The following is a 15,226-nucleotide window of genomic DNA, read 5'->3' on the forward strand; positions in this document are numbered from 1 at the left end:
GATAATGTACATAATATTTCCAAAAAGTAAAATATATGAGTATCAGTATATAATTAACATATTAATATATTGTATTAACATATTAATATATTAACATAACATCTGTAAATAATTAACATATTAATATATTAAGTGTGACAGTGCTATGGAAGAAGTGCTTATAGGAATGCAGTGTGTGTGGATGTATTTGGTGGCCTGGAAGTGTCCTAACACTACTCATTTGATAGTATGTGCTCAATAATTGTGTTAAAGAATGTACTGTCTTAGTCACTTAAAGGTTATCGTTTTCGCTGGTGGAATAATTAAGCATATAATAATTGAAGATTCCAGTACTTTTCATTTTGCTTATCCTCCAGTCCACTTATGTTTAAGTAGATGCCATGTATTTAATAACTGAATTCCTTTTTTATTAAACTGATTTCAATTAATTCTATAAATGATGATCCTAATGCATTCTAATTCAACTTAAAATTTGTACTATTATATTGGCATTTATGACATATATCTTATTACTTGTAATCATATTCCAAAGGCGTAACTAGATAACATAAAACAACTCTCATATTTGGGGCAGAACTGGGCTGGTTTACCTTTTCCTCGCAAATTTGGTTTATACAGCAACTTTAAATGTTATCATCTCTAATGTTAATAAAAATCAAGATATATTAAACTGTGTTAAATATTAATCATGATATCTAGATCTCACATTTTCTCACATTTTCATGAGAGAAATACGCAATGAATAAAATGAGCATAGTTTTTCTGAAAAATTGTCAATACTTATTTCATACAATGTTAAATGTTCTCAAAATATTGATTTACAGTCTAGTAGATGTAATCTAGCTAAAGTAACTACTAAAGGCAGATGATTTTGGAAGAGTGCATGGATGCTAATTGAATTATAAACAAAATAGCACCACTTTTTCATTTTGTACTTCTAAAGCTAAATTAAATCTTTAAAACGGGAAGTTCTTGAAAAATCTTACCACTAAGTGCAACAATCCACTTCATAGAAAAGTTAAAAGGCTACTTTTATTAACAGAAACATGTACTTTTTAGAGCTGAAAGGTTGGAGATATTAATAAAATTCAATGTGTAATATGTGGGGAAATGTCTGTATGAATAAATGCAACATTATCGATGAAAACGGACAAAAGTATCTTCCTGGCCCAACAGCTCCTGAAATATGGATTAGAAGCCAAATAAGAGGTGTGGTTTTTTTGTTTGTTTGTTTGTTTTTGCTGTGAGTACAAAAATAGGCCTTAGGAGCAACAATTTCTATTATTTTTTCTAAAACAGGCCATTACCTAATGAAAACTGAAAGCATCCTATATTTTTAGTTTTCAAACTAATAAACTTCTTCACATAAATGACTAAAGGGGGTATTCATCCGGTTAATACATAATAGCTATTTATTTCAGTAGAAAAGAGTTTATATTTAATAGAAAGCAGGCTATTCAGACCTTACCACAAAAGCAAACAAATTCAGAAACACTTAATAGGTTCATTATCTGATCTTGATAGGAAATATCTTTAATAAGCATTGTTATTCTTCCAGTAAATTACTACAATACTAAAACTATGTTGTCCCCCCCACCCTTTAATATGGTGTTCAGGTGACAATGGATCAAAAATATCCTATGTAACCGAAAATGATTCTATGGGTAAATATTATTAATTGAAATATATATATAACTTCTAAAAGTTGATGTAAAAAAAAAAAGCTATCCAGCAAGCAAACCAATACACCTGTTAATGATTCTTCCATTCAGTTTCCTTCAGAGAAACAAAAACTGAAATCAAATAAAATATGAAAACAATCTTCATATTAAAACACTGACAAAAGAAATAAAGTAATTTTGAAATTAAGACAAAGGTAGGTGAGGAACTGGATGTGAGTACAGACATTTTCTAGAAGTATCTTGGTTCTTGGAACATCTTCGAAAGCTTTTCACTTAATTTATAATCATAACATCTACCTATCCTCGGCTATTATTTAATGAATGAGTAGAGACCTAGGTAAACATTTTAAAAATATCTATCAGTCAAATTTTTTTATCAGAAAACCAACATATAATTTCGTAACAAAGCAAATTCTCTGTCTAAGCTACACATACACATCCACATCTTTAAGCAACTTTCCACATTAAAAAAAATTATGTCGGTATTCCTTTATCTAAGGGATGTGCTAGAGTTTGGTGCTTTTGGGGGGCTCACTTTAAAATGGTTAATACAGGATTATCCCGTTAACAATAAAACAAAAACAAAAAAATTTTTTTTTAAATCCAGGTATAAAAATCTCTGGCTGGAACTGCCCTCAGATAAACCTACTTTCATTCCTCAATCTTAAAGCAAGAGACGTTACATATCATAAAGAGTCACAGCATTACTTAGCAACAAAAGCGGAAAGAGAAACCACTCTGCCAACTTCCCTTTTGATAGCCCTTTCAGAGCAGTATGGTATATTACGTGTGTGACGTAGGAAAGAGTGCACCCAACTGTTATGCTTCATCTGTGCGGGTGACAATATGAGGTATTACTAATACTATACAGCCGATCAACTCAAACTCTTAGTAGCTTGGTAGAGCTTCTCTTTGCCCATCAATGTGATATTCTTTTTTCCTAAAATCTTAGACGCCACTTTGACGTAGCTGATTAACTAATGTGACCCTCCTATAAAGCCCATGCATCAAAGTTATAATTTCTGTAGTGAAAATATTTTCACCTTGAAAAATACCGGAGGAAGGTATCACCCAACTTCCTTGCTAATGTACTCTCATTAACAAAAATCCAGGCAAGAAAGAATTTCTTCCCTAACAAAAGCCACTTCGGCAACAGCTTTATTTAATGTCCCCATTCTCAACAAAAATGAAGAACAATTCATCATCGACCTCTATATAATAATATGGGCACACTTAAAAACCGCTATTAAAGCATTTTTTGGACAGTTTAATTTTATCTTTAAAACTATGATGACATCACAGAGGTTGTTTTAGGATCATTTAATAAACATCTTAGTAAGATATTTGCAAAGTAATTATTTCAGCAATACTATTTACGAATAGTGCTCAAACGGCCTGGTGTCACTAGCCTCAAGATACCTGGCATTGTAGTTTACCCAATATTTAAATGATGCTGGGGCTAAAAGATGTGAAGTCCTGGTGAAGACCTGGACCAGAGAAAATTTATTATGGTATAATTAGACATGTGTTCTCTGGTCTTTGTGGCTTCAATTTGGCTTAAAAATTCTCTGCTTTATGTAATGCTATTTTCATTTTGAAAACAAAAAATATCTTCGGTTCAGAGAGATTTATACCAGTGAGGTGAGGTGTTCATTTGTAGGAAGAAAATGACTAGTGATTGGGGTAGCAATAGGGTGGCCAGAAATAAACAGTAAGAGAGTTGTAAGATTTTTTACCATGGCCTAGATAGAGGTGGGAAGGGATATATATTCAGCTATATGTACTATAAAATGTAACTGTACATGTTTGTTAAAACATCAAGTTTCTTTGATCTTCACTGAAATTAAATCAAATCAATATGGTGACAATGATTACTTCATGAGGACCAGAAAATCTGATTGGCTGTTGATGACATCATGGGAATTGCCAGGACATGTTCCTTATAAACGGTTGGTTACATATGTCTTTGATATATTAAAATGTGGAAACATTATTATTTAATAATGTAGTTTAGATTTGAAGATAATGTTGAGCTAGGAGTCTCCAACAGGAGGTAGGAATGGGGGAACACCAAAGGTACATTATTTTACTTTCTGCCTTGGAATTTATGACAGCACGCATAGAATTTAATGTAATAATAGAGAACTATAAGTAGAAAATGGTACTGAGAGTTATCAGCAGTAATGGAAAACAGCTCACTGTTCAGACATTTTAGTCCAATGACTAATATTTAGAAGTAGAAAAATGTATGATAAACAAAACCAAAACAATCGAAATAGTTTAAAAACGTTAAGCTAACACAGAAGGTAATACCATCTATTTTCAAACACAAACACTTGGAATAGTTTTCACTGAAAATGAGTTAGTACATTTGGTTCAGAATAGCATTTGTTTTTAATCATTATGTTTGGGTATATTAAATGTGAATGAATTTTGTACTTTCAAGGATATTAACTATTATTTCTTAGGTTAAGTTTTAGGGGGAAAAATGGAAGCAGAGAAGTCTGTCTTACCCATTTTAAATAATCCATTACGGTCTCAGTGATTATAAAGCACCCCCTACTAAGTAACTGGGTAATAACTATCATTAAGTTTTAGTCCTACTCTAAAGGCAGCTTATTTTATATTATGAAAAATTGTTATAATTTTATCTGTGACATTAGGTTAAACTAAATCTACCAGAAAAAGTAATGTCAAACTGGATTATGCTTCAAAGTCTATAATAAAAATACGTTCGAAATCCAGCACTTCAATGCTTTTCTGTTTGATTTTTAGAAATTAGAATAATTATTCGCTATTTTTTAATCAAACAATTGGTTTTTCACTCAATATAAATTATTCCACTTAAGAATTAAAAACTTTCTAAAATATTATGTTAAAACTAATGTTCAACAAAAGCGTAATGTCCAACAAAAGCATAATGCCCAACAAAAACCAAATTAAGATCTGAATTGTAAACTAATTTACCACTTAAGATATAATCACTAAGACAATGAAATGTTTGGTTCATCCTCAGTAGTAGACAATCATGGTAACCATCCCTGTCATCATCACAGCATCTACATATCCATTTCTGAGACAATTTTACACACTTTTATCTCATGTTTCTCATAGCAGCCAGTTTAATAGACCATTTTCCCTAAGCAGGTGTTCCTGGCGTTTTGGATTAAAGTGAACAATGGCTGTCACTCAGGCCACCCAAATTAGGCTGCAGCAAATATGATTTGAAAATTTTCCACAGAAAATATCAGATGTGCAACACGATGAATAAAGGTGACACAAAACACTGCATTATTTCCACCAAAACATCCAGGCTCTGACATTTACTACCTGTGTGACCTTGGGCAAGTCACTTAATCTCCCTGGGTATCAGCTTCCTTACAGCAAAATGGGGATAATAATAGCATCCGCCTCTCATGAATGTTAACAGGATTAAAAACAGAAAATTTAGAAGAATGCCGGACACATAATAAGCCCACAATAAATGTTAATTGTTGTAATGGCTGCTTTTTTAGAGCACACACACACACAAATAAACAGAACTAGTGATTGTGTAAGTTACCATGTTTATTTACCATAATAATATTCTTGTTCTTTTTTTTTTACCTAGGCACTGGAATATACCGGGGTGCCAAAAAATGTATACCAGTGGACACTTTGGTCAATGTTGCTCAAGCAGTAGTTCACCGTAATTAGAAGTGTCTGGACACTGATGGTAACCACTGTGTGCACCTCTCGTAATTGCAGAAGTCAAACGTGACTTGTATTCATCTTTTGTTATTGGTGTATATTATTACAATTTTAATAGTTTTTCCTTTCTTAAAATGTCACTGGGTCTCAAGACACTGATGGTATGCATTGATATTCTTTATTACTGAATGTCATTAAAATCAATCAACTCCCTCCAAAGGAATCAGAAAACAGACAAACACAGCAGGCTAAGTGATTTATTTTTCTTCACAATCAAATAAAACAATCTCTGTAACTATTAATGGTAATGATGCTTAGTTAGTGCTTTTCAGTTTGCAAAACACTTTCAATGCAATAATGAGAGGACGGCTCCTATGTATCTCTTGCCTTTTCTTCCTTTCAAAAGAATTCTCCATATGGAAAGCCACATTTTTCACTGTACTCATGCAGCAGCGCCATTACTTTCGCCCATTTTCTTACAAGTAGTTGAAATAGTGAAGAGAAATGAGGAAACTTTTTTACTACACAAATTCACAGAAAACCTAGAGCAATGATGATGTTTCACAAAGGCACTGAACATGCTTAAATCTCATTAGTAAACAGGCTACCTGGTTACTGTCATTTCAGCTTTCAAGTTTTGTCAGAGCTCTACAGAAAATTCCAACATTTTCTGTCTGAGGCAGACTCACCCCTCATGCTCTCCCCCCATTCTTAGAAGCAGCAAATCCAGTCTTATTAGCAGAATGTTGTTTTTCAACTATAGAATTCTCTCATGTGAACGCTTTATTTTACAAACCAGAAGTAGGAAAGTGTCACAGAGGAGAAGAAAGTAAAACCAACAGTAGGTAGTTTCCTTCACAACTTCAAGAAACAAGATCTAAACACAGAATCACAGATTCTTAGGCCCTGAAGGTACTGGGCTTCCAAGGCGCTTCATAAACAACAAATAACCATCAGAAGAAGAAGAAGGAAGAGGCAGAGAAGAAAACGATGTGATTTTGAAGTTGTGTCTCAAAATTCAATCACATAAATACTGTTGTGAAGGATGAGCAAGAGAAATACGACGTCAAATACACCAGCGCAGAATTTGAAAGTCCATTTCATTTATATTCATTTCTCATGGGAAACACTGTGTAGTATTGCAATTTCTGTTTTTATTTGTCTTATTTTATCCTTTAGGTGCGAATGGTGGGACTTATCATCACACCAGTCTTTTTGGGAATATAAAACACACCTCATAACTAGAACAGGACCCGTGCCAACCCCAAAGGTTCATGTCAGTCCCATGCAGCAAATGTTTGATATTTAGGACCCTCTGTGGGCAAGGAGGAACCTATCTTTGTCCGCTGTCAAGATACTATCTCTGCTCTTAAATGAGGCCAACTCCAGTGACACTAAACCTGGCCCACCATTTTTACCTAATGTTCCATTCATTACGCTATCAAGTGGCAGACACTTCTTGGCACCAAGGAGTAAAAATAATTTACTCCTAATCTGCTGGGACATGAGCCCAAAAATCTTTGTTTTATAAAATGAGGATTATAACATGGAATTCCACTGTGCCTTTAAAAATATGGACTTTGGGAAGAAAACAGTTTACAAATAAAATTTAATTAAGAAGGCTAAGAAGACCATAAAAAACAAAAAAAAACAAAAAAAAGAAAGAGCAGGAAAAGACTATAATTCACCATGAAAGAAAATGCTGGGAGACAAACATGAAAAGAACAAGCATTTCACATTAGGGGATGGCCTCTGCAAGCAGAGTTCAAAACACAGCTCTGGTTCCTCCACATGTCCATTGTGAATGATTTCAGCAACGGACTCCATGATGTCAGTTGCACGCTTCATGGAGAAGTGCTGCAACTTTTCAAGCACCCTTTAACCTCTTAATATCACCTCAAGGCCTTATCCCATGAGGGCCCAAATCCCCAATAAGCTTGGAATTGGCACATGTACCTGGATATTACCTCCACATATGCTCATTCAAGCTCAAACACTCTGTGACAGTCGTATTAGAAGGTTCTACAAGATAGACAATCTCCTTTATATACCAATGAGAAATCTCCTTTACAATAATGATGCTCAGTAAAAGTGAAGAATTCCCTACCTTGAACACATTGAGTTGTTGGTTGATTGTCTCTGTTTCCATAGCTACGGGGCCTTGAGACTCTTCGTGCTCTTCAGCCTTCTGAAGCAGAGTAGAAAATTCCTTCAATTTGCTGTAGAATTCTCCAAGACGCTCAATTGTCCCTTCAACCTGCTCTTCTCTGGCTTGTGCGCGGTCCAGCAACTTATTACACTGTTTGCTTAAAGCCTCCAAGTCCCTTTTGATGCCAATAAGATCAGGAGAGGTTTCTTCTGTGGCCAGCATCATCCTGCAGGTTTTATTGGCATTGTCGTTGCTAGCTATGAGGGCTTCTAGTTTCTTCAGAAAGACTGTAATAGCCTCCTTTTGATGTTGCAATGTTTCTACATCTCTCCCCACTGGGGCCATGCTATCCAGTTCATCATCAAACTCTGCAAACTGAGAAAACATTTCTCGGATGGTATTCTGAAAATGCCCAATGCCCTGAAGCTTGGTTTCTAAGAAGGAACACTTTTCATCAACCTGCTGACTTAGTGCACTATGCTCTTGAGCTAAGGTTTCTGCTTGTAATAAAATATCAGAGGTTCCTTTTGAGTCTGAGGCTTCTGCCACAAGTTCCTGTGCAAGTCCTTTGGCCAAGTCTACCTGCTGCTTCAAGGTCTGAAGTGATTTCTGCTGAGTCTGCAACATGGTCAGGTATTTGTTACTGTAAGCCTGGGGTCCCAGAGAATCATGGACATCTAGTTGTTCCTTTGCACCCTGAAGCTGCCTTTTAGCTTCTTTGGACACTTCTTGAAATTCTTTAAACTTCTGGGCCATGTTCTCCAGAGAGAATTTCTTACTGTGAAGTTGTTCAGTGACCACGACTACCTGCTGGTTCAGTGATTTATTCTCATCTGTAACCACCTCTTTATCTATCTCACAGACACTGAGCAAGCTATTGGCTGCGTTGTTTAGCAATTCTACCATCCCAAAGCGTTGGTCTATTTCTTTCTGCAGAGACTTTAACTGGGCAATAGACTTCTCTGTTTCAGCAGGATCCAAGCAAAATTTTATTTCCTCCAGGTTATTTTGACATTTGTCTATCCATGGCCGGAGAGTCTCTACATGCTCTTTATATTTGAGGGCTTTTTCCAATGTATCTTTTACCTTGTCTTCTCTTTCTTTCACCTGCTTATTAAGTCCATCCCAATTGGTTTTAATTGTGTTAAGTTGTAACTGTAAGGCTGCCTTCTCAGACCCTTGTGTTTTTAACAACAGATTTTCACCTTCTGCAATGGTTTTTTCATAAATACTAGACTGAGCAATCAAAGTTTTACCAAAGTCTTTCTGATATTTAATTAATGACTCCAAGACATCCAGTTTGGCTGACACTGGGTGAGACTTGTTTAGCTCTTCTTTCTTTGTATCCAGCCAAGCCTGAAAATCTCGCGACATTTGCTGAAATTGATGAGAGCTGGCACAGGCTGATTGGAGGTGCTGGACGTGATTCTCTAAAAATGAAATTACAGACACGTTTACATCAAAATGCTGAGTTAATCTATGGAAAGCCAAAGCAAAACCACCCAAGAAATGTACAGGACTATCTAAAAGCAGGGGCTGTGAGCACTGACTAGAATAACTACAAGTGAGCGTAAGTTATTGACGAAGGGGGGGCGGGGTAGGAGCAAGAGGTAGGCAAAACAAGAAGAAAAGACACACTCAAGGAGAGGAGGAGAGAGATGAGAGGTCCAAATTGTGGAATAAGTAAAACGTAAAGCAGCAAGGTGGCAGAGGACAGTCACAAACACACACTGCCTGCGGTATAAAGTCACTGCCATTCCAGTATGTGGAAGTGACAACTGTTCAAACTTCTAAGTATGCTGATACATAACCCATCTCTCATCAGATATGACTGTTTACCTTCTATGATTTTATGTAGCCTGAAGGCAATAGAATGTAGCACCCAGGAGCCCCATGGGTTTGCATCCCACCCCAACCTCTCAGGAGCTGGAAGACCCTGGGCAAGTGGTTAAACCTCTAAGCTTCATTTCCCCACATGTAAACTGGCAACATTAATAGACGCTGTTGTGGCAATTATGTGATAGCACAGGTCAAGTTCTCAGCTTAAGGCCTGTCACACAAAAGTGTCCATACAGTAGTAATAACCATAATCTTAATAGCTAATATTTAGGATCAAAATCATGCCAAAATAAAGGCATAAGGCTAAATAGTTGTTTTGATCAGGAAACAAATCCAATTGATTAAAAAAAAACATAAACTGAGTATTCACTAGGTACAAGGCCCCTAGCGTTATTTTTCAAACAGAGCAAACACAGCAGTCAAACGTGCTATTCTTTGGCCGGCCCTTCTGAAGTCCAATAAGTCACTACTGCTGCCTGTGACAAATACTGGCACACCCGTCACAGATTTGTGGCGACAGAGGTGAGAGAGGAAAATAGTGCCAAATGCTTCTCTTTCACACATTTCCCTAGAAATATTTTCTATGACATAGTTAGATGAGACTCTAATGCAGATGGGAAAATGATACTACATTTGTGGTTTTTCATTTGTTTGTTTTTTGGTGAAATAAGACTGTCACACAGCTAATACGTTTACATCTTTTAAAAACCAATTTGGAATACCTGAAATTTCAGTGGACCCTCATTGAGTGGATTTTGCCAACACCGTCCCTCTGTTATCTGTGTAGAATTACTCTGACACTATGGGCGCACACGCACACAACTGCTGTCTGCACGCTGTGAGTGGCCGCCTCTCTACTTCTGCACTCAATGGGGGAGGATTCTCTTCGGGGCCCCAGGTGACTGGCTGCGACTTGGAAATAGGCAATCCATGATCTCTGTTTCCAGCTAAATACATGTTTCAAAAGAAGATAGACAAACCTGCTTTTTGCTGGATATCCCTGAATGATTTTAAGATGCCTTCTAGCTGCCTACTAAGTTCTGCTTTCAAGTACTCTTCTTTGACTAGTGCTGACAAATCCTCACAGAGGGCCTGGGCCACTTTTATCTGCTCCGTTTCCTGCTCTATTTCCTGCTTCATTTTTTGGGCTGTTTCCAACTGCTGGTTCATAGCATCAGGCTGTGTGCTCACAGCCACACTGCTGCTGAGTTTATTGTCCAAATCACTCAGTCTATCGGAAAGGCTTCTCAGCAAGCTTTGATACTGTGTGCTTTTAACAATGGCTTGGTCGATCCAGTCACATCTGTCACTCAATTGTCCTGTTAGACTGTCCCATTTTTGGGTCACAGCTGCCAGTTGCTCTTTCACAAGTCCATGGAAAGAAGGGTGTTCACCAGGTCTGCTCAGAATCCCCTGTCCAGCTGCTGTGAGCTGCTCATATTGAGATTTCCGAGTGTCAAATTCTTGCAGGAGAATCTAAGGTGAAGATGTTATAAGGGTAAATAAACACACAAGTTATCAGATAATTACAAGAGGCATAGCTTTATGCTTCTAAAGAGACAGAAATGCTACTTATCTTGTTTTTATTTTTGATTTTTAGTTACTGCTTTCCTAGTTTTTATTTCGAGGGCAGTGCAATTATCTTAAAGTAATCCAAAGAGCTGTGCTGCTCCACAGTGATAACGTTTTGCCTTAGATAATATCCCCCAAAGAGGAAAACGAAAGGAATAAATATTTTCACTACTTTGGGCAAAATGAACAAAAATTCATGCACGAATTTGCATATACAAAGGGAAACACTGCTATTGGATAGTTCACATCATACTAACACCAAATTTGTTTTTTTCTACTTGTACTTTTTCTCTTTGTAGGACTTTTAAAAATACTCTATAGCATTTTACACCAAAGGAAACGAAGAACGATAACAGTATTGAAATATATTAAGTCATGGTACATTGATTTACACAGGTTTGTTTTGTTTTTATTTTGTTTGTTTGTTTTTTAACATAAGGTTTATTGACGTTTACAGTCTTTATTATAATGGTTTTAGCCAATAGGTCATGCTGCTCAGAATGTATAGGTTCAACATTGACTCTCATTCTGTAATGAATGATCCCAAAATTTCCTTTTTTAATGCAATATTTTATCTATCTCAGAGAGACTACCAAGACGGGGGGCAATTATATCTCCCCAAGTGGTTATTTACAGCTTTTGTTTTCATTCCCTTCAGATTAAGAACATACATGAATTTGTATTTTCAGAGTACTGGATCAGCCTCACTGCTCTGATACCACTACTCATACATAAAGAAATCTCACCGAGACCACAACGGAGCCTCTGCATTACGTCTGACTTAGATTTTATGGATTCTTTTCTCCTTGCAGATCTATGCGCTTATAATTAGAGTAGTCTAACCAACCCTCTGGGTTTCAAGGTTTCCTCTTTGCTTCCCTTATTCTTTCCCCTCTACTTATCCTGTTTCTCCCCCCGACAGGGCTGTAGTACATAAGTTTTATAAGTTTCATTATCTACTATCAGAATCGAAATAAATAAAACCTCAAAGGAGTAATTCCTAAACCATAAAAAGCATACACTAGCTTCTCATAAAAATGTTATTACTTATAAAATCACATTAATACTTCAAAGAAGGCCCTTTATAACAGGGTCTGCACAAACCACAATTTGAGTGAAACAATCAAGGGACTTGGCCCACTCACGGGCTCCGTAGACTACTGTGAAATGCCTCACAGCTTTGGTTCTCTGGGGTTTTCCACTAACCTCAGAATGGTATCTATGGACATCTGAAACATTACAAATACACTCAAAGGTAGTTAGAGCACATACTGTCCGAGGCTAATATATTCCTAATGAAAACATTTTTCTTGTGAAGTACTACTCACCTGCACCTGCTGCCTTTGTGTGTTTAACATATTTGGGTCAATGGACAGAGGCCCAAGAACACTGACCATCAGTTCTTTTTCCACAAGCCACTGTTTTAACTGAGCTTCTACAGTCTGGAATTGAGTTAAGTTATTAGAGGATTCCTCCAGTTTTTGTTGTCTATCCACTGTTAGTTGATTGAGTTCTTGCCACTTAGAATCTAAAAGAAAAAGAAAGGATAAAGCTGGTATTTGGTATCTATGAAGACTGCAGGATGGGACTCACAATGATATCCAATGGCTACCATTCCGTCTTTATAACTTTTCTTATATAGTTGATCAAAGTCTAACCTAAGATAAGTAATTGCATTTATTACAGATTTTTATGGTCCTGATGGTTGTGTCAACTGAAGTAAAATGAAAGTATATCTTAATCTGATTTGAGAAAATAACATAGAGTATGGAACATTCCTTAAAGCAAACAGGCTCCTGAGCACCCTTGGTCCTTCCAGAAGTCCTACAGAGTCTGCCGATTCAGCTATAACCGACCTGCTAGGACAATGAACATTAATCATGTTCTTTAGTATCAAGTCTTCAATGATCAGTTCTAGGCAAACGACTCTCACATTTTTATATCTCTGCTCAATAATTCTCTTCTATTCAAATTGCACATTAGTAACCAGCTGCTCAAAGTTACACTAGGAAATCTCACCAACCCTTTACACTCACATTTTTTTAAACAAAAAAACTCATTATATTCCTCTCAAAATTGGTGGATTATTCTGACTTCGAGATTTCTTTCAAAGGTTATCCTTGCTCCCATGTCATTGAGATGCAATAATTCATAATGTTCCTTTACACCTCTCCTATAGCCTTGATCCCAAAACTGTAAACCCATCCTTTTACTTCTCCAGTGACCTCACTCCCTCTCTCCATTTTGGTCCTCATCATGATACACCCAGACCAGTGGTTCTCAAACTTTATAGCTGCATTAAAATCTCCTGAAGGGATTGCTAACACAGGTTGTTAATAATCCAGAGTTTCTGATTCAGTAGCTCTGACCTGGAGCCTGAAATTTTGTATTTCTAATAAGTTCCTAGGTGACCCTGCTGCTCTGCTCCCAGTCTATGAGAACTACAGACCGAGACTGTCAGTCTTTTTCAGCTGGTTTCCCTGCTATTGGTGTTTCTCAGCTGCAATCCACTTGGTTCTAAAGTAATTCCCTTAAAAAAAAAATCATTTTAAATATGTCACTTCTATGCTCAGATCCTTCAATAACGAAGTCCTCACCCCCTAGATGATAAAATCTGAAGACCTGCTTGGCATTCACGGCCTCCCACACACTAGCCTTAGTCTACTAATCCTAGAGGGTTTGCACGTTGAGATGAATCCTCTAATCCAACCCCACTGATTTTACCATTAACACCCAAATGGTCTTCTGCTCGCACGGGCTCCATACCTGATATGCTCCACCTCCTCTCCATGTATCCCAGCTCTACCCTTCCTTCAAAATCCCTCTGGATTTTACCCTCTGCTGGGAAGGGTTTCCGTTCTCCCCACCTTCAAGACAGCCTGCTCCTAAAGCCAAAAGTAACTGACCATCACTTGAATATAACAGACACTCAATAATTGATGGGTGTAACTAGTTGATCTGATGGATTTTTTTCACCTAGCATAATATACTAAAGGTCTGCTTTTTATAGAACCCAACCCTGAAACCTTACCTATATGTCATGTTCTGGAAAAAACATAATCTGACAAAATAATGCAATTAAAACCGTAAACTGAGAGGAAGAAATATCAAAATCTTTTCAGGAAGCTTTTTTGAAATATACATTCCTCACTCCCACTCCTATTCTAAATTGTCTTGATAAAACTTCCCCAAGTAATTCTGATATCCCAGGTGAGAGCCACTGAATTAGGGACAAATCCATTTTAATGCAATAGGAGTATGTATAGTTGGACTAAATAGACCTTTGAACATTTAAGATCCCTTAGGGTAACCTTTTCCAAACTAAAACATACTGACAGAGTTCTAAATTTATCACAGCATATCTGACTCTAAAGGAAAGACAATCTTTAGCTAAATATAATGTAAAGACTGAAAGTAAAATAATTCTTATCAATATAGCACACACATAGTCCTTACTACTGTGTTTCACTGAAAATAAGACCGGGTCTTATATTAATATTTGCTCCAAAAGATGCATTCGGGCTTACATTCAGGGAATGAAAAATCATGTGAGGGCTTATTTTCCGGTTAGGTTTTCTTTTCGGGGAAACACAGTTTGTTGCCAGGTACTATTCATCTGAGCTGTGTACACATTAACTCATTGAATTCTCCAAACAACAATATAAAGTAGGAAAAATTAGTATCATTGTCTTTTCCATATTATTATAATACTGAAAAAGGAGTGATAAGATAATAGGGCTCATGAAGAAAATTCTGTACCTATGAGGAACAGTTTATATAGTGACAGGATCAATATGGGAGGGTAATTCTAGATACAGAATCAAAACCACCAGACTTCTGTGGGGAGCTACTTTTTAATACTGGTTGTAGAAGAGAAGAGAATAATGCAGAGGCAAGAGGTGTCCCAGAAGGAGCTCCACGAAGAAGAAGGGAGCCAACCTTTTCCAGACAAATAAACTAAAAGGAAGGTTTAAATTAAAATACAACAAAGCATAAAAAATTAGAAACACCAAAAACCTAGTATAAAATAAACAACAATGAAAACATGTTACTCAGTGCACAGTATTTTATTAACTAGTATCTACCTTCTTCATAAAAATCAATTTAGTTACTGTGTTTCAGCAAACCCACTCCCCAAGAAAAAATTTGCCAAGTCAGCACAATATAATTTGAAATGGCACTTTTAAATATGCAAAAATAGATTCTGAAACATTAAAGCAAATCCAAAACTAAGTAAGGGTGTTGGATAAATGTTTTCTGATAAAGATTATGATTAAAAAAAAAAAAGACTGAG

General features: G+C 36.4%; 1 protein-coding gene across 21 annotated transcripts in view; it reads right to left on the reverse strand.

Moving 5' to 3' along the window:
• Positions 1-15,226, reverse strand: part of DST (dystonin) — a 429,322-nt gene that overhangs the window by 84,482 nt on the left and 329,614 nt on the right. For all 21 annotated transcript variants that reach the window (XM_033103131.1, XM_033103108.1, XM_033103110.1 and 18 more), the window contains 3 exons: positions 12,261-12,460; positions 10,341-10,836; positions 7,480-8,951 (listed from right to left, as the gene is read on the reverse strand). In XM_033103131.1, the coding sequence (XP_032959022.1) occupies positions 7,480-8,951; positions 10,341-10,836; positions 12,261-12,460 (2,168 nt within the window). The remainder of the gene's footprint in view (positions 1-7,479; positions 8,952-10,340; positions 10,837-12,260; positions 12,461-15,226) is intronic.

Source organism: Rhinolophus ferrumequinum, chromosome 3 (genome assembly GCF_004115265.2).
Source record: "Rhinolophus ferrumequinum isolate MPI-CBG mRhiFer1 chromosome 3, mRhiFer1_v1.p, whole genome shotgun sequence".
Classification (NCBI taxonomy): Eukaryota; Metazoa; Chordata; class Mammalia; order Chiroptera; family Rhinolophidae; genus Rhinolophus; species Rhinolophus ferrumequinum.